The sequence below is a fragment of the Corylus avellana genome, chromosome ca6 (assembly GCF_901000735.1).
Source record: "Corylus avellana chromosome ca6, CavTom2PMs-1.0".
Classification (NCBI taxonomy): domain Eukaryota; kingdom Viridiplantae; phylum Streptophyta; class Magnoliopsida; order Fagales; family Betulaceae; genus Corylus; species Corylus avellana.
The window spans coordinates 21,786,042-21,810,549 of record NC_081546.1 but is presented as its reverse complement, the minus strand read 5'-3'; the positions used below and the strand labels follow the sequence as shown (position 1 = coordinate 21,810,549).

The 24,508-nt window shown below is 38.3% G+C and overlaps 1 protein-coding gene across 3 annotated transcripts; it reads right to left on the bottom strand.

Moving 5' to 3' along the window:
• Positions 1–23,012, bottom strand: LOC132183941 (uncharacterized). Of its 3 annotated transcripts, none has more exons than XM_059597410.1 (19): positions 22,863–23,012; positions 22,338–22,403; positions 22,157–22,234; positions 18,789–18,836; positions 18,547–18,642; positions 13,471–13,582; positions 11,519–11,564; positions 11,226–11,297; positions 10,611–10,673; positions 10,328–10,482; positions 10,168–10,232; positions 4,840–4,990; positions 3,809–3,914; positions 3,585–3,720; positions 3,445–3,509; positions 3,151–3,315; positions 2,767–2,839; positions 2,614–2,681; positions 1–279 (listed from the first exon to the last, which is right to left on the bottom strand). In XM_059597410.1, exons 1-18 carry the CDS (start codon positions 22,864–22,866, stop codon positions 2,632–2,634), a joined length of 1,551 nt encoding a protein of 516 aa, XP_059453393.1. In that variant the 5' UTR covers positions 22,867–23,012; the 3' UTR covers positions 1–279; positions 2,614–2,631. The 3 variants fall into 3 exon arrangements, with proteins under 3 accessions (XP_059453393.1, XP_059453395.1, XP_059453394.1); XM_059597412.1 differs by having other exon boundaries at positions 22,157–22,231; XM_059597411.1 differs by having other exon boundaries at positions 196–653.
• Between the last annotated feature and the right edge of the window lie 1,496 nt (positions 23,013–24,508).

The following is a 24,508-nucleotide window of genomic DNA, read 5'->3' as shown; positions in this document are numbered from 1 at the left end:
TGATTCAAAACCATTATTCATAATCATATGAAGCTAAAATAGGGCAATTGGTGAATCAGGTCGAATATCACCCATAAAAAAACCCCCAAAGCAACAATGGCCCGTAAAGCCCCACCCAGAACACATGGGCGTATAAATTAACTGTTAATAAAAACTACTCGCTGTATAATGCAATACCAGATTTTCATAGACATGATGAGTTGCATGTGTTGCTGTAAATTAGGACCCCTTAAGGCTGCCATGAAATGCAGCAACATTTATGTCCCAGAGTAAGGTTGCCTGTCAAAAAATAATCATATGATATCAGAAAAGACTCATCTTTTCCTAATCAGCGTATCTGAATGCCTAACAATCATAAATACCACGTCAAACTGTCAAACATATAAACCAAATCCAAATAAAGTAATTCCATGATAAAGGGATTGTGATAAGTTGTCTCCTTCGTTTATGTGATCCAAGATTTGTGGAAAGAGTTCCCCTAACATTCATCAAAGTCATACAGGGCAGTCTATTAAGCCATTTGATTTGGTTTCACAAACAAATTTCGGGCAGAGAGATAACAATCACAAATAATCATGCACCTTTGATCAAGAGATGACGAATTGAAGGCAACCCTCCCACAAAACAATTTGACAAATTTGTGAAAGAATGAACTGCATAGAACAGAATGCTGACTTAACAAAGTTGGGGTTTCGGAAAAAGAAAAAACATAAATTTGTATTCACAAGGAAAAACAATCAGGAGAAACACTGGCAGAGAGAGAGGAAGAGAGAGATCATATATGGCAATGAAAATGCAGCCAAAGAAGGATAGATAAACAGATTCAAATCGAGAACGCTGGAACAAGTGACAAGCAACCAAGAGTAAGGGGTCAAAAGAAAGTAGACACAGATTAGAAAAATTGCAAATGAAACTATGGTGATTAACATGCAACAGAAGTTGCGATATAACGCCTGGCTATAGAGTGGAACATGTTACGGAACTAAATTGTGCTAAACGTGTTGGTAGAAGGTTTGGCTATAGAGTGGAGCAACAAAGCACAGATACTCCAAAAGCACAGCTGTGTCAATGTCCAATATGTATCGAACATGATATGACTTGGGCGTGGCCAGATATGTATCCAATACATTTCGGATAGTTAAAAAAATAAATTTCAAATTTCAGACATGGCCCAGATTGATGACGTGTATCATTTAAACTAAAAAAGAAAAAGATCATAAACTAAGTCAGATCCTAAATCTCTTTCATGCTCTTTGTTCCACTTTCTCATCACAGTTGTGCCACCAATGCTCCCCAACAATCTCTCTCACACTCGATCGTGGCCTTGGCTCGTCATGAGGGGCTTTGTTTGGGGTCAAGCACCATCACGCTTGTACGTCAATCAGTTTCTTATTACTTTGTTGGGGGGTAAGGACTAAGGATCTCTATCAACACAGGACAAAAATGGCTTCTGGTGCATAGATGGGCAGAATTAAAAGAGATTTCCTGAATTCAGATTGTGGACTTGCTTTGGCATCCATATTAGTTGACTGCAAAGTGGCTCAGCTCCAAAATATCACGGCCCATACAAGTCTAAAGAGGAGCGAAGGACATGCCAGCCCACGATCTGTTTTAAGTCTGTAAAATACAATATGAGCTTGACAGGCTGGTATATTTGACCCAACTATAGGTAGGGTCCATCCTATTTTTCTGATTTGGGATTGAGATATTCTCACTCTCCCCACATGTGCTTTCAGCCTTTTTGTTTTTTGGTTAACACCATATGGGATATATTTTTGAACCTCAAGTAAATGCCTTTCTAATTTCCATGGTAATAAAACTTGTTACTAGAAGCATCATAAAGTAAGATTGAAAGTCTTACGAGGTAAATTGGGTTTAGTTTACGTCAACAGAGACTTCTCAATTCTCATCTTATTTTTCTTTCACATGCACTTGGAACTTGGAGATATAAATTAGTGTAATACATGAGTTGAGACTTGTTAATTCCTGTCATTTTACAAAGTTTGAATGTGCTTTTTTGGTATCTGTTATTTCGTTTAGCATGTCTTAAAACAGTCTGATGCTTGTTATCTATTTTCTAATCCTAAAATTAACATTAAATACACCTACAAACATTTATTTATCAATTAATCAATTGATCATGTCCTACTTTCACAAGATTTATACTATACCCATACCCGTTGTGTACTTGTGTCTCAGTATCGGTGCATCCCAGGAATAGAGTCATGGGTCATAACCAAGTAAAATAAGACTCGACTAAAATCCAAAAAAAATTACAGGGTCAATCCCAGATTCCCAATTTCGAGAAGTCATTTCACCATTTCAAAATTTCAATCTCTTCAGAAACAACAAAGTTCAAAATTTTTTACTTGTAATATGTTCATCTCAAACAGGTCAAAATAATGCCAAAATCAAATTTCCAGCCTTCAATTCATTAGGCAGTTGGAAGCCAGAAAATCTTTACAAGGCACACAACATAGAAAACTTTTAGCTTGAAAATACCTCAACCACTAACTTTTTCATTTTACTGAAAATGATGAATGATGACAAGAGAAAACCAACAATGTAATATGAAAGAAGGATGATGAAAGAAAGCACTAAAAAGTTCCTCACCTCTTGTGCCAAAATTGTTTAAATACTTGATAAAAGCTTGGTGACCTTTCCCACTGCAACTGTTTTTCCTGTACAACAGAGTAATATCCACGTGACAACCAATACTAACATCATGAACGCCACATGAATACAAGGGCAATATCAGTTTCTCACCTTCAGTACGAAGAGTGAACCTTCCAAGTTGAGGAAAATCTGTGAACGTCTCGATGCATATTAAATTATTCACCTAAGAACCGCAAGTGCACAAGGGATCAATATCAACAAACTATGACAAAGAATCGGAAATTATTTGGCAGTGACTTCGATCAAGAACTGTATAGCCAAAACTAAAGACACTTTACATATCTGGAAGGAATGATAAGGGGATGAGAACACTCTATTTGTAAATTACTAGAAAAAATTGTGATATTTGCCAGAGCATGCAGAAAAAGGTTGCAGTTTTCGATTGGAGAATATTTGTAACATTCGAGATGGTTTCAACATTTTCAAAGGAAAATGTTCTGTGAACTTTATTACTAACAAAGCAGCAAAGCAAACCTGAATGCGGCAAACAACAAAGGCACCATTTTTCACAAAGAGAACTTTCTTTTTTATAGGTTTCTTTGTCTTTGGATCAATTTGATGTAACAACTCAACAATCTCACATTCTTCAACAACAGCATGAATGTGCAAGACAGCCTTATAGCCAGCTGTAAAAATTGCCTAGACAGCAGAAACATTCACAGTACTTTAGATATTACATACAAAATTTATCAACAGCAACAAGAGGAAGATACAGATCAAGGAAATGAATGACAACCACTGAGAGAGAATTGAAGTTTAAACACATACATTGTCCACCAACTCAAGGATCTGCAACTGTGCGACAAACTCAGTAACAGCAGGTATTGGTTTAGCTGCATGAAAGAAAAGCAATTTAATACCTCAGAAACTACATAGAAAACTGTGTAATACGGGCAACTAAAACTTACCAATGCCTGACAACACAAAGCCAGATAATATGCCCTCTTCTTCAACCCCAGTTAGTCTAACCCGTACATTTTCACCTGGCCCTGCATATCTGACCTCATCTTCATCACAGTAAATATCAATAACTTTAACATGAGCCTGCAGATTATCATATAAAATCCTCAGTAAAAATGAAAAGAAGCTGGGAAGTTAATCTGTGGGAGAGAAAAAAGAAGCAGAAGGATACCTTATTTGGCATTATCAACAAGGAATCTCCCTCACACACAGTACCAGATTCTACTTTTCCCATAACAACAATTCCCTTCTCTCTGAATTTGTCTATAACAGGCATCCTACAGGGTTACACATTTGACATTTTAACAAATACGATCCACATCAGTAGTCCTTCCAAACCATAGATACAAGATTAAAGCAATCAGGATAGGACCCTATGTCATTTCTGAATCAAATTTGTCATGCAACAAACATTCCCATCAGAACCAGTCAGAATTTGATTCTAAAAAAACCAATTCATATATAAAAAAAACTTGGTGAGAAACTAGATTACATTGAGATCAACCAATTCCAAAACACATTAGAGCCCACTAATACTTAAAAACTAATTGTGAGAGTATTACTTGAAGTACATAAAAAGTGTAGCATTGTTTGAAATGCATACCAAATTGCCTCGTGAAGTATTTGGAGAGAGAGGACCCAGGACTTCTAAAGGTATAGAACCCATTTAAGACCAATTTAATATTGAAAGAGTTTTATCTTATGTCAATTTTGGATTGAATGAGGGCAATTGTGGGGGACTTTATCATCGTCTTTCTTGGAGTTATAAGACATTTGTAACTTGTAGAATTTTAGTTTTATTTATTTTTCCTTTCATGTATCTCTTGAAATGAGTTCATTTTTTTTTTTTTTTTTTCACTTTTATTACTTTTAGGACAACCATTTTGCTTTCTTTTTAATGAAACTTTTAATACTTTTAAAAAATAAAATAACTCTTGAAATAAATAAGGATTTGTGATTTTAATGTACTCTTAAGACACAATTAATGATAAACATAACAACACAGAGGCATGAAAGCAGTTGGCAAAGTAAAGCATTCTCTAATCCAATACACACCATTTGAAATATGTACCAAAAATCAAATTTGTTAACCAAAGAACTGGCTTCCACTCGACCACAAGCAGGATGGGGAGAAAATAGTACTTGAGAGAGAGAGAGAGAGAGTTGGGGTAAAAAAAGAGAAACATAGAGAGTGAATCACACCTAAATGGACCTTCGGGATCTCGTTGAGGAATGTGAGTGGCATCAAGGGCTTCAAAGAGGCAGGGACCATCCCACCATGGACAAATGTTTTTATCCAATCTTGTTTTCATGTTTGTACCTAGCAGACCAGATATTGGCAGGAACTGGACATCTGCAAGTCAAATAGCAATTAGCGCAGCCGAGAAATCACTTATTTCCCAATGCAACCAGACTACTGCATGTAAAAAACATACAAATAATATCATTTCTGCAGAGAAAAGAAATTGAACTTAAATTTATGATGTGATTTTCTAACAAGTTTAATTCCTATAAACCATTTTCTCTTACAGCCTTCCCATGGCACAATATATACCAATTAACGTACCACACAGACAAAAGCTTTGTACATGGACTTGTCTTGATTAAGATCACCACACTACTATTTTCCCCTTTTCTTACAACAATAAAACTAAAATTACACGTCCTGAAGAGAGGTTTGGATCAAAACTGTGAAGTATGTCCTAGACCCATTTATGATTAGTGCCATACTTAAAAAGTATTAAACTAATACTCAATCAAAACAACAAATCCAACAACATTGAAAACATATCTAGTATTTACATCACCAAGAAATGATCAATTAACAGATAACCAATTAGATTGAATAAAGGTTGGCAGACTCAGAAGCAAATTCAAAAATATGGATCAAGTAAACCAATAGTAAGCTTTGTTCCTGAAACCCATTAATTAAAGTTCAGTCAGGTCAGAGCATACCAGCTCCCCACAATTTTGACTAATTTGTTTAGGAAATGCATTCAAATAAATCAAAAATTGATCTCGAAACTTAGCTGAGTTGAATTTTAAAAAGAAATGCTCTATAATTTTGAAGCATGCATCAGAAACCTTGCCCGAAATTCCTATTACATATATATATATATATATATATATATATAATGCAAATTCATTCAAAGTACAGAGGGGTGCAACCTTAGTACACAGGAAATATACATAGATAACCCCTAAAATGTAGAAAAAGAAAAACATAACTCCTAAAACTAAGAAAAATTAGAAACATGCAAACTATTCCATGCTACTCTCCAAGTATAAAGGGATCAAAACATCATCTTCTTCATCTCTAACATCACAATCTCATGCTCTTCAAAGGTCCCTGCGTTCTCTCCAAATACCTCACATTAAACACAAAAAGAAGCCAACCTCCATATCTTCAAAACCTCTTTTTCCGACATTAATTTCAATGAACACTGGGAAAAAATGATGATTTTTTTCTTATATATAAATAAATCAATCTTGTTAGAAGGCGCAAAGGGGCACAACCCAAGTACAAAAGGAGCATGCAAGAGAGACACCCACTTAGGGAGAAAAAAGTGAACACAAATCCAACAATTCGAGAAAATTTGAAAAACGAGAACTATTGGTAGCAACCGTCCACCCATAAAGGGTTTTGAACATTATATCTTTTAACTCGACCATTATTCTCTCACAATCTTCAAAATTTCGAAAATTGCTTTCTCTGTAGATACGCCACATCACACAAAGGGGAGCCATTCTCCAGACTTCTAAATTGCAATGACTACCAAACTGGTCTTTCCAACTAGCCAATAACTCCACTACCAGTTGGGCCATTACCCACTCTATCTGGAAAAGATGGAAAACCGATATCCGTAGGTCTCTAGCTACTTTGCAATGGAGCAAAAGATGATCAATGGATTCTCCGTTCTTCTAACACAAGCAACACCAATCCATTACTATAATGTGCATCTAAGCTTAAGATTCTCCTTCACATTGTTTTCAAAACAAAGTCAGTCACTCTCCAAGCCACCTTCTCCAAATGCTCCTCTTGAAGAGAAAGACTACTAAGGGCTAAGCGCAATGGAGCAGAATTATTATCAATGGATTCCCTACTCTTCTCACATAAGCAACACTAGTCCATTACTATGATATGCCTCTTTCTTAAGAGTATCTAAGCTCAAGATTCTCCTTAACGTTGTTATCCAAACAAAGAAAGTCACTCATCAAGGCACCTTACTTCTTCAAATGCTCTTCCAGAGGAAACAAAGATCAATGGGGGGCTAAGCGCATGACAAAAAGATCTAACCTCGAGTATCTACCTTTTAGAAAGGGGCAAACAAATCATATATCCTAGCCTTCTCGTTTGAACCTAAGAGTACAAGAGGTTGAAGAATGAAGTGACCAACACCGAAAAACTTCCTTCAAGGTCTTTTCCAACCCACATGTCATGCCAAAACAAAATCTTAAGTCCCATTTCCCACCTTAAATCTCACATATCTAGAGGAATCCCTTCACCCCATCCTAATGTTTTTCCACAGCCCCACCCCGTAGAACCCATGCACTGCATTGGTGCACCACCCACCCCATAGATCTCCACAAAGCCTTATCTGTGGTGTAATGCGACAACAACTTCCCCAAGAGGGCATGGTTTAACAAAATCAAGTTCCTAACCCCCGAACCTTCTAAAACAAAGAAGTACAAATCTTAGACCAGCAGACAAGTTGGAATTTCAACTCGTCACTGACTCCACCTCACAAGAAATCCTGTTGAATTTTCTTGATACGGCTACCAACTCCAATTGAGATGGGGAAAAGGGATAGAAAATAGGCAAGCAAATGAAAGAGAGTGCTTTTAATCAAAGTGATCTTGCCACCCTTTGAAAAATAAAGCCATTTCCATCTTGCCAAACGTCGTTCTATCTTTCTAATAATACCATTCCAAATAGATTTTGCCTAAAACAAAGGCTAAAATGAAAAGGCCTAGATACTTCATAGGCAGAGAGGACACCCTACAACAAAGAATTCTGGCCACGCTTCCAACATCAACCACAACACCAAGGAAAACTAACTTTGATTAGACCAAGTTAATTTTCAGCCACAGGACACCAACTTCAAAACATAAGAAGAGACATTGCAAATTACGGAGATGATCAAGAGTAGCCTCACAAAAAATCGAAGTGTCACTCGTGAATAGGAGATGAGACAAAGTAACCAAAATGTTATTCGTAAACCCCAACGAATGCCTGATGATAGTCCCCTTTTTTCTCCCAAGCTCTTCCCAGAAGGAGGAAGAAATGCCTCGGGACTAAAACTTGGGACTACGACTCTCCTCCCATCTCTGAGACTAAAACCCAATCCATTGCCCTTAGGAAAGCCCATGTCACTTGTAAGTCCAAATGGAGGGACGACTAACAAGACATCAGTGGAGGAATTGTTCAAAAGTGAACCCATAAACAACAACCCATTAGATTGCAGGCTAAAAGCCCTCAGCTCCGGCACTAGAAGCATGGTCAACATGGGGTGAGACACTTGCAAGAACTACAGAGGAGGATGGCTTCGTTAGAAGAATGAGGGATCCACCGTTGATGGAGAGGCATCGACATAAGTAATAGAACCCTCCCCTCATACCATCATGACACCCCTGTTGGTAGCAACTAGAACGATTGGCAGCGAGGTCTGGAGAAGGCGACGAGGCACTCAACTATCAACAGCCTCAACAGAGGAAGGCTCTAAACTAGCTTTGTTACTCGTGAGGATCCATGGTGCCCGTTTTGATTTTCCACTTTACGGTGGTCTTGGGATACACCGGCCATGGGTTATAACCCGAGACTTAAGCCGATTTGGACATGGCCCCTTGGGTCGTGCCTTAGCAGGGTTGGAGTTGAGCACACCATGACCTGCAGGCAAATGGGCCCTCCCTTTAGAATTGGGCTTCAACACTAGTAAAACCGGGCTGACAAGAACTTTGGCCAGCTCCTATGCTCAAACCCACAATAGAGGGCCCCCCTCCCGAATGCCTGGGCTTAGAATAAAATCACCTGAGAATGCATGTGAAATGAGCGGGGCCTTCTCCTTCACCTCAGGTTGAGGCTTAGAGTCCTTCGCAAGGCACCCATCTACCATGGGCCCAATGTATGCTTACACACCTCCAAGGCTATCTCCAAATTTGTTTGTTTGCATTATCACCCTCAACATCCTTTGTGTGCTCCGCACTAACAGAAACAACGAAAACATTATGGTTGCCAAACATTCCCTACCACTACCACCCTTGTCCCTCATGTCTCTGTCCATCAGGTTACCCACTTTTCCCTAGTTGACGTGGCAAAATCTGAAGCTTTCCCACCCCTACCACTACCATCACCCTCCACCGAAGCCTTAAACACAGGCAAAGAGGAAGGGCCATCCAAAGCGAGTGACTATGGAGCATCGAGGGCACTTACGAGACTGTGACCTTCCTTCTTCGAATGACAACTAGAGAATAGTTGCCACCTTTTGCAACTCAGCGATGCAACTTTTCCATCCCCTCCCTTCAAGACCCGCCAGGATGGCAATGAAACTCCTACAGCCACGATCCCTGTACTCTGCCAACGCTAGGAACCGGGCCATGACTGTGTGAGCACCTTTGTGCAAGAAAAGCTTTACTACCGACCCCTAGAAGATTTGAAAAACTGCTTCAACCCCTCCCCCTTGGACCAGTGCCTCCACCTCCACAGTAGCCAACAACCACTCCATGCTAACCTTGCCCATGACCCACTATTCAGGAAGCTCCTATGCTTTTTTCGTAGACAATACGAAATACAAAACGCCCCTTTCAACCGAAAGCTTAAAAGCATTAGCTTCAAAATAAAACCAACTTAGAAAACCCATACTGAATACCACTAATGATATTTAGCTCAAATACTCCTTAAAGATAAAATTTAAAACTTGGGGAAGATTTCCATGATCTCACTATGTATAGAAGTATCCAATCTTAAACTTCAATAGGAATCCAAATAATTCACTTCATCAATAGCACACAAATCATTGTCGAACAAACTTTCATAGCAAACCCAAAAGCCATACAATCTTCTTTAAGGAATTGAAACACAGTGTAGCAAACATAGCATCAAAAGAGGCAAGGTGGAGTCGAGCCGTCATATCATATAGACAATTACAGTAAAGGATCCCACAATGGATGAATTCTCATTACCAATCTACAAATGCCATAAAAAATATGTTCCAATATCAAATTGAATGATCACCATTGAAAGGATACCAGGAGGCAAGCTCTTGGAGAAGTGTAAGACAATCTTATTTGTTGTTTCAGTCGACCTCCATCAAGAGTTATTTTATCTACTAAATTAAATCTTTACACTCCAGGGAAAAAAACTCTATCAATAGATGTTAATACCCCTAGAAAAATCACATACATATATGATATATCTAGAAGCTAACACAAAATGAAAGAGAATAATTTTTTTTATTAGTATAAATGAAAGATAATAATAAGATTTGTGAAAGCCAAAAACCATATAAGGCATAAAAAAATGTCTTCCAATACCTTTCTTGACATTGTATCCTGAAGACTTTAAAAATGGTATCATCTTTGACTCAATTTCATCGTACCTGGGAGAAATGCAACATGAAGATACTACTGGAGAAGACAAGCGTAGAGCAGAAAACACAAGAGAGAGAGAGAGAGAGAGAGAGAGGAAAAGTACCTTTCCTTTGTCCAATTGACAGTAGGATCATCCATCTTATTCACAACTACAAGCAGCTTAGACACACCAAGGGTTTTTGCAAGCTGAACATGCTCACGGGTCTGTCCACCTCTCTCGTATCCAGTTTCGAATTCCCCTTTTCGTGCAGAAATTACCTAGAGAGAGAGAGAGAGAGTAATAATATCCATAACGTAGGACCCATCAAAGATCAATGCAGAAATGAATAGATATCCAAAATTCAGGATCATTGAGTATCAAGAATGAAATTTATAACAAAGCTTACCAGTACGCCTACATCAGCTTGAGATGCACCGCTGATCATATTTGGGACATAACTTTTGTGACCCTGAAAAACCAAACAAAGAAACTCAATTTAAACAGCATTTCAAAGCTTTGAGATATGGAAGCCCAGTAATTGATCACAGGACTAACGATCTTAAAGACAAAAAAAATATTAAAACAAGCATATGGTAATTTTAAAAGAACTGTAATCTGGAGTTTGTGACTAAGAACATGAGGTGCAAACATCTTACATGAACAAACTGCACAAACTACAAACTATTACCTAAAAGCATCCGTCTAGCAAACCAAATTTCCCTATGTGGAAATCCAACTAAGCTAACAAAATTAAGGACAGACCAAAAAAGTCTCCAATAAACACACAAAATATCAAACATCATATGAAAGTTTTAAAAACTGTAATATGCCATGTGTGATTAAGACTATGTGGTGCAAACATCTTTGATAATGTGATCAAAGCTATAAAGCTTATTAAGCTTTTTCTCTAGCTTCTCAACCCATCCTTAAGTGTATAATTATTCTAGTAGATGCATTTGATTTAAAAATAAAAGGAAAAACAGTGTCTGGAAACAGTATTGTTGATGCTAATTTCACTCACCGGGGCATCCAAAATTGTAAATCTTGTTGTCTCAGTTTCAAAATGACCTCTTCCAACTTCAACTGTCTTACCCTGCAATCAGCAATACAAATTAGTTAAATAATGGTATATACAGGGTGGAGACAATAAGTTAAAAAGCATTCCAACCAGAAATATTTTCCCCCCTCTCGTATAAGACTCTTAATACTTGTCAAAAGACACTATCTATAAAATAAAAATGCTTTACAAACCAAACATAACAATATAGCCTGGCTAGTTATGCAAATTCTATTAGCATAATATTTGAATCATACCTTGATTCTCTCCTCTTCATTAGTGTCCATAATATACGCCATATACCTAGCACAATAACAGTAGTTGTGGTCATCCAAAGAAAATAAACTAACAGGCGATTACCATATGTGCTATGGATTCAGATTATATAATTACATGCAACTTCAACCAAAAGGATTATTTATCACACTTCAAAGATATTCATGCATCAGGGGGAAAGGAGGTCAAAGGTGAAAAGAGGGGAGGAAGGATGACTAAAACCAAATAAGGCAAAAATAAATCACAACTAAATTTCCACCAATTCCTGGTGATGTTTGGAATTCATATTCAAGAATACATTACTATCATAATGAACAAAAAACATAATCTGGAATATAGAAGTTGTGCCAGACACTGAAAAAAGGAAAAAGTTGGGGGCTGGTTGGTGTGCAATTTTCATATGCTTGCCAGGTAAAATGACAAAAGTGGGGAGTTTTTGTCGGGACCATGGTACCCTTAAGGAATATGTGTGCATGTGGTATCTTTCTAAACAAGCTGAAGTATGCTTATTACTCTAGATATGCAGGAAGACTAATAAAAACAGTGGATTCAAGGTGCAGTATGCTTGTTTTTGACGTAAAATTATTTTTGACATAATTTCTTTCTCCGCACTTTTTGATAGATAAGGTTGAGTAAATAGACTAGTCACCATTCACCTCCTAGCTCTGGGTGTTTCTCGAGGGAAAAGAAAAAAGGCATAGTATATTAAGAAAACAATTATTTTATCACTGGTTCATATTAGTTTAATTCCGCCCCTACAACCTTACATTTCTGTCTCTGCCAGTGCCACCCACTGAGCTAATAGGTCGAAACTCTTTGATATCAACAGCCCCTGATTTCTTTGGGATAAGAGAAATGAAGGTAGCATTGAATCATTTTTCAAACGCACCTCTACCATGAAAATCAGATTAGACATTCATGATGTCTGCTTTAAGCACCTCCCCACAAGGTTGGAAAAAAAACCCATAGTAAAACCATCCCGAGGCCTTGTCACCTCGAAAGACCTCATCATCCTCAAAAGGGTTTCTCCAACCAATTGGCCTCCTCCCCCAGTGGAGTCAAGCGAGAGACCGTCCAATCTGGGGCACCAACTAAACCACTCGGTGAATATGCTATCATAGAATTGCACAATGTGATCTCTGGTCACTGCCTAAACTGAACAAACAAAGTCATTAATCACTAGGTGCTCAATGAAATTGTTACTTCTATTAGAATTAGCCACTTCGATGGAAGAACTTTGTGGCACTTGTCTCTCTCTCTTAACCATAGTGCCCTCGATTTATGCTTCCAACTCAGCTCCTCCAAAAGCGTAGTCCTCTCCAAATCATTCAACCAAACCTCTCTTCCTCCAAACCTTCAAGGACTCATAGATCAACCAAAAGGAACTTTTTTCTCTATATTGCCAAACTCAACTTCATATGCTTTAAGTCAAATTTAAGAGCCTTAAGTTTGCATGCAAGTCGTGGCCATTTTTTATTCTCAACATTTTTGAGATGGTGAACTTATGGAAGATTGGCATTACAATTTTTCTCAAGGAAAAAAACTTATTAGGACCTCTTTAATAAGTAGCTGTGTGTCTTATTAAGCTAATAACAAGGAAAAGCATTAGCTCAAGCATCCTGAAATGTATATACAGAACGTCCTACTCAAACATAAGTTCTCAAGAGAGTTTAGATTTTCACCATTGAGCTCTAGTTCATGGCACTCCATGTCATTGAAGTCCATTACATGGTTGTGAGTGTTTAATAAATTGCTTCAAGTCACCTAACATCTCCCACCTTTTCCATTCGATAAATGTATAGCCATACTAGGGCGCTAAAGTTCTATACACAAAACTAACAGTAAAATAACAACCAAATCTGCCTTCTTGAATGTTCTAACGCACATTGTCAGCCTTAATTAACAGCAGCTATGAAATGAAGCAAGGTCTCACCAGCTTTCTCTACTTTTGTCCTTTGCTTCTTTTTCATATTTTTGGATTGTACGATCATCCACCTGACCACTAAGAAAAAGTATCTGGCCTCCAATAGTGGACTTACCAGCATCTGCAACCAAAACAAAAATGGATCAACCACATCTAAATACACTACAACAAAATAAAATAACGCAAAAAGCAATGTATAAACAAGATACCACAAAACCAATAAATCCAATTGTTCCTATTTCGGTCACCAACTGTCCAAAACATCAAGAATTATGCGACTTAATGAAAGTCGCAGCTACCAGATCTAGCTACAGATTTGAGCAAATTTAGGGTATGATGGAGCAAGTCATTATTACCAAAAGGGGGAGACAGTGAATCCCATTGTCCAAGACAGACTCCTATGGTTGTGAGCATGGACTATTACTTAGTGTGATTTCAGTGGTCAAACACTTGCTGTCTTACAATTGCTTGTATACAGGGGTTGTTTTGGAATGTTTTCAATTTAGTAAATTTGGCTGAAGCAAACTTTGTAATAATATGTATAGGTAAATTAAGTTCACCCATGCACCAAGTACTAATTTGGTGAATCACATAAATCATCTTGTTTTATTTCTGGAGTAATCTCCGTCCTTCAATTTACCCTCATTTTAATTTTTTGTGAAAATTACAGTTTACTCCCCAAAGTTGACAGCGTTTTTCAATTCGAACATCAAAGTTTCAATTTTTGCAATCCACCCCCACAAAGTTTCAATTTTTTTCAATTCGACCAATATTATCCCAAAATTCCCATATTGCCCCTGATTTTTATTTTTATTTTTTATGAAAAAAAATAAATTTGGAGTTGCAAAAATGGCCAGATGGCCATAGCCACCCCGAATTTTATTTTTAATTTTTTATAAAAATAAAAAATAAAAAAAATAGGGGCAATATGGGAAGTTTTGGATATAATTGATCAAATTGCAAAAAATTGGAACTTTGGGGGAGGTGGATTGCAAAACTTGAAACTTTGGTGTTTGAATTGAAAAACGCTGTCAACTTTGGGGGGGTAAACTGTAATTTTCCCTAATTTTTTACACTTCATTTGGCACAAGAACAAGAAATAGAATGCCACACAATCCTCTTAAGTTAAATCCTAACAAAACCTGATTCACTACTACGCTTCCTGGGAAGAGTACATTTATACAATATAGAACACTGTCAAAGCATGCCTTTCCTCTCATAAAGGTCCTTTGAGAGAATATAAGAATCCCAAACAGCACCATCTTTTAACTGCTTGTCAACACATCAACAATAATTTGATACCTACAACTAAGCAAGCCAATATGCCAGAAATTTGACATAGAGCATGTCCACTTTTTTTCTTTTTTTCTGGATCAGAGAAAGAATTGAGACATTCATGCAGACCCCCATTTATGTACTGCCAAAGTAAACCAGTGGAAGCCTGGAAACCAGTTCCATAATATTCTTTCAGAAGGCCCCACTTTCCACCAATATCCTCATTCCTGACTCAGCAGCTCTTTGACAAAACTGACCTGTGATCATTTTCCTCGTTAAACACAACACCCAAGACTTTTATTGCAGATAACACTCTCCTAACCTAGTAATACTCTAATTTGACCAAGACTACTATTTTTTTTTTTGATAAGTAATGTTGTATATATTAAAAAAAAAATGCAATGTGCCTCTAAGTACACAAAAAGTATACATAGGAAAACCAGCGTTATCCCACAAAAGAAAACCCAAATAAGGACCCTAACACTCAAAAGAAGCCTCAACAAACCTTGATGCCCAACACACAAAACAGCCCTAAGCTCACAAGGCAAGCCTAAACCACCCAGCCTTTGACCCTACTAGTGCCACAATCCCAAATTAGGAGCGAGTTCCATCGCATCGAGCACCCCCTCGGAATAGCCCTCCGCCCTCACCACCGGAGTGCCCTCCACAGTGTCAGCCAGCAACTTCTTATTCTTATTCAGCTGCTTACCTATCTTCTTCTTCACTCTCCAAGAATACCCCAGCTGAGACTTGGAAACAGAAGAATAAGTAGGTGTTCCACTCTCCGTCATTCCAGGATGAGAGAGGCGAAGTCTCATACCCAGCTCAGTCACCCCCGAGGAAGAACCATCAGAAAGCCCTTTGTGAGCAACCTCCGAGACTGTATGACTAGCCTGTGACTCTGTTATCGGAGGACCCATCTTATGAGAAAAAGTAAAAGAGTCTTCCTTAGCAGTCCAAGTTACAAGGACACCTCCTTCACTTCAAGTGAAGATGGAGAAATAGTTCTCGACCCAAGAAATCCCCTCCGAAGCAAACCTTTTGCCGGAGAAGGTTTCCAATCAATCTTAGCGGGGGCTTCCTCCACCCCCGGAAAAACCAAAGCAGCCGCAAAAGGTTCCACACTCACCATGCTCCAGCTCGTCGCCGGAGCAGGCTTACGATCAGTCTTGCCGAAAGCTTTTCCCACCGCCGAAGATATAGAAGCCACTGCAGCCTCCATCTTCTCTGGATCCGAACTCACCAAAGGCTGAAAACTCGACGAACACTCCACTACAAAGGCAATAATGTCACTAGGTTCGTCGGAGAAGCCATCGGATACCTCTAAGGTCATCGAAGCTAGCGCCGGTAGCTCAGTTCAGGCTCCACTCCACCGCAAAGACGAGGCCTCTCCGTCGAAACATCCTCGTGACCTGCTCCAAACCCGGGAGCCAACTCCTCTCCCAAGATAGGACTAAGGCCCAGAAATGACCCAGAAACAGGTTTTAGATCCGAACCTAGGATAAGAGGCCTTACCTACTTTAGTAAGACCTTAAGCCTAGCCCTCATTCTTAAACCACAACGTGTTTTGCGCTTTAGGCCCAACCCGGTAGAGAACCTGATCCACGTCAGCCCTAAAGGATTCGAGGGTCCACTGCAGAGAATGTAGAAACCTCATCATCTGCCTCACATGAGCGCCGCCTCCCTGTAGAGATCTCCTACCCAGCCTCGGTCCTGCCTTCTCCTCCAGAGACGACGCACCAAACTCAAACTCGAAGCAATTAAGTGGCAATCTCATCTCCTCACTCCCATTCACCAACTCATTACAACCCACCATCGGATCTAGATCTACATGATTCATGGACCACGTCTTCAGACCACTAGGTGCCGCAAAAAGCACTGCCGCATAGGAATGAGGAGACGAGAAACCACCACCGCCGAAAATAACTCCAGAAGCCAGCTGTTGTTCCTTTGCGACAATGAGCACTAGTAAATGCTGTAGCTCACCCACGAAACAACACCAACCCCATCCTCCTCAGCCCTTGGTTAGCCAAATAACCCCTTTCCAGCCCCCCTTAGCAAATACAGTCGCCTGAAGGAAGCAACCTGCCTTATTGCTGCCCTTGCAAACCATCAGAACCTCCACCTCCACACGAAAGGATTTCACAAACTCCTCCTTCCCCTGAGACATAATTGCCTCCTCCACCATGTTCGCCAACCAATCGGAGCACCGAATCCCCAGAGAAATAGATCCACTGAATCTTTTTCTCCTTTCCTCCAAACATATCTCTGACTTGCCTTTTGTCGCCGAGAGAGAAAAAGATTTAGCTTCCACCACGAAACGACGTTCCATCTCACCCTAATCGAACGCATCTCACGAACTAGAAACCGAAACTCTAGCAGGACACGCCTGCACGCGCTGCTAACCAAGACTACTATTACAAATTGCTTTCTTTAAAATGAGTAAAAAGCCAAATTCACCACTTCCTTAAATTGTGAAACCATCTCAATTGCTGCTGACGAAAGTATCTCCTTCCATGAAATCTCATTTCTAGTTGAAAAGGCTTTCATGTAAGCACTAACCCTTCTAAGTTCCTTCATCCTCTCACAATACTTAAAAACATTGGTTTCCAATGCACGCACCGGAGAGGCTCTGTAGAGGAATCCACCAATCTCACACTTAGCAAAACTTTTAAACCTCCAAAATACATCATGATGGGCTTAGGCTTAACTCCCTCTCTATGTACATTTCCCACTTAAAAATTAGGGCAGCTATTGGAAATTGGATTTGGAGCATGAGCCCAATTCACACCAACTACACATTCTCACAGCAAACATGAGAAAGAAAAAACCATTGAATCTAGAGAGAGCTGATGTTACTACCAAAACCTCACATTTAAGAAGCCTAAGATATTAGCAATTCCAAGATCCCTTTCTGTTCTCACCCAACAACCGGATAATTAAAAAGTTGAATCCACCATATCATTTCACTTTCAACTGCCACCTTGTTACATGTAATAGATATTTGTAATGAGGAGTTACATCACCATAACATTTGTGATAGCAGCATAGAAGCCTGTTAAAAACATAGAAAATCCATCCAAAGAATATGTGAATAAAATAAAGCCAAATCTAGGACCACTCAAAGAGAATCACATCCCAGAGAATTCTCCCCATTTAGTATATACTATATAGTCCTGCTCAATCCAATTTATCAGAGCGTCTTAACCATCTTTGACACTATGATCTCTTGCAAAGTAATTACATTTAACCTTACCAAGCTAAGCAAGTTCCAAATGGACAATCAACCCTGTAGTAACATCCACTTTATTTCCAGAAAACATAATTGAACTTCATAAGAAACCTAGAGATCCCCCTTCGCCGTATATGCCCCCTACAGCTTAAATTCTTCCGCGCACCCTAAAATTTGCATTAGATTTCTAGCATTGCAGATACATTCCCATATTTTTATGTAATTTTGCTTTTTCATTCTCAACCTGACCAAGACAATACAGCCAAAATATTTTTCATTTCCAGACATAAGAAAACAAAGGAACTTCATTAGTACAAGTTTGGTCAGGGAATGAGGGCTACGAAGCATTACTCTCCTCCCCTCAAAAAACAATTAAGAAAAAGAAAAGAAAAGTAACAGTCATAACAACTCATCTAGACTACTGCTATGTCAATCTGTATTGCAGACAACACACCAGCCTATATTATCTATGACAACATCGATGGTCACTCAAAGATAAACATCACAAAAGATAGACAGAATATATCCTGAACCCAGCAGATTTAAATAAAGAAAAACCATGAAATTGATCAACCTACCAACATGGCCAATAAAGACAACATTCAAGTGCCTCTTCTTGGGTAATTCCTTCTCAACCACTGGCTTAACTGAGGCAGAGATTTCCTTATCTTTCACTATGATTCCAAGCCAAGAAGTCAGCACAAGAAAATTATAATTGGAGTAAATATTAACAACAAAAACCCCTAGATATAGAACAATAAGCTAAATTGCACATAATTATAACCAAAAAGTCAGAATAAAAAAATACTTCTGCAAACACCTTTTTGTTCAACCTGCACTGCCTCTTTATGGACAGCTTCCTTCGAATCTGAAACCAGCCAAAGAAAAAAAAAATATCTTCAGGTGAAGTTTTATGTACTAAAATCATATCACTCAAGCAAATATTTCTTGTCTCAAATAACACTTCCACCCACCACAAGAATAGGGTGGACAATGGCATTATGGATTCAAAACCCACTAGGTCCATGTTCAACTTACCAATTAAATAAAATGGCAAAAAAAAAAAAAAAAAACATGCAGGCATCTTGAATCAGTGAACACATGATCAACATCTAATAAATATTTCATTTTATTTTCTGTGTGGCAAAGCAAGGGCTGGTTTTGCTCCAAACAAGAGCAGACAACCATCTTCTGATACGGCCCCTAATGTTTACAACTACAAATGACCCATAAAATATACCTAAAAAAAATAAAAAAAGGTTACACAATTACATCATAGAGTAATTGTCAGGACTCGACGCCTTCTCACCATTCATAGCTTTCACTACCTCTAACACCTCATTTTCCTCAAAATCTCTCTCCAACCAACTAGCCCCAGCCTCATCAATAGAATCAAAGGAAAGATCATCCAACAAAGGCCTTCAATTGAATTGCTCGGTGTATAACTTTTTATAAAAACTTGATTATATGCTCGCTAAGCTCCAACCGGTTGATGGAAGTTGTACCATTGATTAACGAGCCTATGGAATTCTTCCTTTTGTTAAAGTTGGCCATTTTGTGAAAAACATTTGTGCAGCACCTGTCACCCTCCTTAACCACAAGACCCTAGATTTTTGCCTCCAATTCACCTCCTCCATGAGAATGTATCTTTCTAACTCCCTGACAAGTTTTACCTTCTTCAGTCTCTCCTCAACACCAACGTCCCTCTCTTCTTCAATGATATCAAAAACACGTAGCTCTTCCACAAGGATCTTCTTCTTCCTCTCTACATTGACAAACACCTCATCATTCTATCTTTTTAAATCAACTTTCAAAGCATTAAGCTTACTCGCTAAAATGAAGCTCGGAGAACCTTCCAAATGGTAAGCGTCCTACCACTATTTCACCCTATCCACAAAACCTTCAACTTAAGCCACATGTTTTCAAATTCAAACCCACTACTCCTTAGAATGTCACCACATTCAAGGAGGATTGGGAAATGATCCGAGCAAAGTCTAGGGGTCCGCTTGGTAAAGGGTTTTGGGGTTTTAGTGGTTTGATACTATAGCAAAATTGATTGATGTAAAAAAAAGTAAGAATTTTTTTTTTTTTTGAAAAAGTGAAAAAGTAAGAATGTTTGGTATGGAAAAATGAAAATTTTTTGTTTTCTAGTGATTTTTTTATTTGAATAGTAATAAAAAGTGATTGATATGATGTAAAAAGTAAGAGAATGTTGTAAAAATGAAAAAAGTGAGATGAATGGTATTGAAACGAAATTGTTTACCAAACACAGCCTAGGAAGTCTCCTCTAAGGCACACCAGAAAATCAGGCTTCCCACACCGAAGAGACAAGGAATCTATCAATTCTAGACCAAAAGGTTAAGTCTTGATTATTCGACCAAGTAAGAGTTCTACCAAAAAGAGAGAGGTCCATCAGGCCTGATAAAAAATAAAGCCAGAGTCCATAGGTGAGCATAAACAAGCTTCTCCCAATCTCTCACTAGGGAATCAAGTTACATTAAAATCACCCCTAATGCACCAAGGCACATTTCACCAACTGAGCAAGCCAGCCAACTCATCCCAGCGGAGCCTTCTGAGTTCTATCCCTATAAGAATTAGGTCCATAAATACCCGCAAAAGCCCAAGTGAAATGATGCTCAACGATTTTGAAAGTGACAACCAAGATTAATTCCCCCACACTCGTTGATCTTCTCCACCACCTTACTATCCCATGTATTCGATTTAGGCTTCATTAAGAACTAATAACCCCCTTTCCTTTCTTTTGCCACGGCTTGAGCTCCCACCTTTTGAATAATAATTGATGGAGCACTCCAACCGTCTTAATTCTGAAAACTACCTTTGTTCCTTGGCTTAGAATTGGATGATAAACCTTCTTAGTACAGCTAGCTTCAATAACTATCAGAATTGCCATAAATTGCTTCTCAAAACCCACACATGAGACCCCCAAAACCCGATGAATCGCCTTCGCTATTTGCACCACCCAATTTGAATACCCTAAATCTAAGTAGCCGGAATTTCCCAACACCGGTCTAAGAGGAGTTCAAAGAGAGGCTTCCTCCCTAGTTAAGAGATCCACGTCCCCACAAAGAAACGGATTATACACAAGCTGCCAATTACCTCTACCACAACCCAAATCCATCCTAGCCAAGGCAAACATAGCCAAACCTTTCCCCATATCTCCAATAACATTAGCCTCCCCCACAACACCCGCAGAAAAATTTCAAAGAGAGGGAACAAAGAACAATGAAGAGCCTCTCCAACCTCAACATCTCTAGGAAGGCAACCCCCAACAAGGAGGCACAATTACCTGTAACTAGGCTCTCAAACCAATAACCAGGTTGAGATTCGGGCAAACAAACACCCAAAGGCCTTGATTTGTTAAAACATTACCTAGGCCACCAAAAGCCTCCACGCCACCACCAGGAGCCTCCAGACTGCGCACAGAACCGCTATAAGCCTCCACACCACATGGGCCACAACATTAATCAACCAGCGAAGACACCAAAGGTTGAGCAAGTGGTTGCAAAAGCACTTGCATGTGCGACTCCTTCAACCCATCACTGTCAACAACATCTAAATGACCCAAAGGCTCTGCAGCATCTTTGGCAAGATTTGCAGATCTCGCCTTACTCCCCTCCAGGTGAAACGGCAACTGCGAGACCTCACTAGAAGGATCAAAGGCTAACCCAAAAACAATCCCAGAGACGCTGGCACTAGCCTCCCTCGGAGGTAGTGGGGAACCATTGGCCTCAACGGCTGGATCACAAAACAACAATTCCTTTGGGTTGACACAAAACAGCAGCCAACATGCCCAAGTCCAACTCCAATGGAGGTCTAATGAACTCTTGCACACGCAATGTAATTGTATTACCATGCAATTTTTTTCCCCTAGGCAAGTGTTTCCCATGCCCATTCATGTATCCACTTTAAGACTTATCATATTTGAACTAAATCATGAAATATCTTTCAAATTCAACATCTTCATTTTCATTTAAACCATTCAATAGTTTCCTCATTTCAATACCATTTAAACTCAGCCTGAAACCACATGCATTTGAAGAGAAGCATACAACATATTCGTGACCTACAAATCACACGGTGATATACAAAGCCAAAACAAAATAAAAAATCTTTCACAATAATATACAATAACAATGGACTAAGAAAACCTTTAATGGGACTACCAACCTTCCTCCATCTTATCCACTTCCTCAACTTCTTCTGCCTTTGCATCCTCAGGATTAACAACCCCATTATTTTCTTCTTCTAAGTTCCAATCACAACACAGACAAAAATATTCAAATGAAGAAGAATAATCAGCCATCATATTATTTATTGAAAACCAGTTTATGTGCCATCTCAATAGTACCTGCCGAGTCAAGCTGCAAAGAACGTATCTCCTCCTCAATATCTATCATTTTCTTCTCATCAGCATCTACCATTTAAAAAAGTTTAAACAAGTCATATCCATTAATTTTTTTAATTCACCACAACATCAACATTAATACCCTGAGAGAAAAAGAAACTCCAATAATCCAAGATCGTTTAACTACTTATAATTTTTTTAATGTACATAACATAAGAAAGGTACAAAATTTCGAATTAATTCAATCTTTTTTTCTTTCTATTTTCTCATCAACCAAACGGAGGATATTGGAATCCCCTGAAAAAATAAAAATAAAAAACAAAAAATAAGCGAGAAACAAAAATTGACAAAATTTACGGAGAAATTCAAATAACACTAGGATAATTCAGATCAGAGCTCAGATAAATCACAAAGATCAATCACAAAATTACCACAAAATTTGCACGTACAAGTGAAAGTTAAAAACACAAATTCAGATAGATAATTGAAAATAAAATAGAGTCAAGAGAGAAAGGGTTGGCGACGTACCCATGGTGAAGTCGGCGACAAGATTCGGTACGGACACTAGGGTTTTTGTAAAAATGAGAACCAGACAGAGAAAAGCAGGGTTCTACTGTGAAGGAAGCGTGTGAGGTCGGAGGGGGTCTGGAACATACGATTAGCCTGCAACGGGTGGGGTGGCGTTCGCTTATAATATATGTCTATGCTGATAATCGGTAAATTGCGGTTGGGCCTCCAGTCCAGTAGTCGACCCGACCGATGTCTGCATATATATATATATATATATATACATATTTTGAAGTAATGCTATATGTCTTGTCATGGATTTGCGCTCTGTATTATAAAATAGAGTAACTAATGTTAGGAGAAGATTCATGTCTTTCTTTTGTTCTTTCAAAATTTATGTAGCATACGATATTATGATTTTATCAAAATTCATTAATTATCTATAACAAATTCAATAGTAATTTTAAAAGTCATATTAATTTTGAGATAACACAGCTAACACATAAAAGTCTTAAGGGTGAAAAGGTAAGTAGTTATTAACTGCCAACTAACTACTAACCGCTTATGAAGGCAATTAAGAAAAATCACTAATCACCTAAGCGGTTATGGTTAACAGTTTTCGCTAACCCCTATATATTTTATATACAAATAATGAAATGAGGTCATTTTTGTATTCAAATATATATATAAAAATGTATAAAAATCTAAAAATGATGTCGTATATAGTAGGGTATTATCGTATTATTATAGAAATGACATCATTTTTTTTAAAAAAAAAAAAACAGTTAGCGATTATTATGGTTATTAACTGCCGGTTAACGGCCTAGGAGGTTACAGTTAGCGGTTTTAAACAATAACCGCTAATCGTAACCGCATTTTCACTCCTAATAGGTCTTCTTTCTAGCATTACTTTATAAAATAAAAGAACAGGATAACTGTTATTAAAAATCGATAATCTTCTTTTAAAGGAACTAACAATTTTGTTTAAGAGAAATGTTAGGGGTACTAACGTTTTTACTAACAAATGGGTACTAACATGATGTGGAGCTTATTTATTGGTGAGGATCAAAACAATTAATAAAGAAAAATGCTATGAATACTAATAAATAAGCTCCACATCATGTTAGTACCCATTTATTAGTAAAAAAGTTAGTACAATTAGCATTTCTCTTTGTTTAAATGGTACCAACGTCTAATTCTAATGATGATTCTGTAGACTTGCTACCACTTAGATAGTTGTTCAAACACCAAGCAAAAAAATAGACTCAGTGAAGCCAAATTACATGGCGCAAGATAGAATAATCCTATTCCCAACTTAAGGCATTAGCCACAATGTCCATGGTTGAGATTGGCAAGCTCATCCTCCACCACTACGGGCTCGAACTCTCCATTACCATCCTCTTCACCACATGCTCCATTTTAGACAGCTCAACTATCACCTCCTACATCCACCGTATCTCCCAATCCAACCGCTCCATCTCCCTTCATTGCTGCTTACCCTTTGTTTCTATTGACACCACCCTCCATTGGATATGGTGTCCAAAACTCTAATTGGTTGGATGGTGTTTTGATGAATATTGTTTATTTTTTTAATATTATTATAGAACAATAGACATATACATTTGTATTCTTACATGCCTCATTCGTTTATAAATGTTGTCATACAA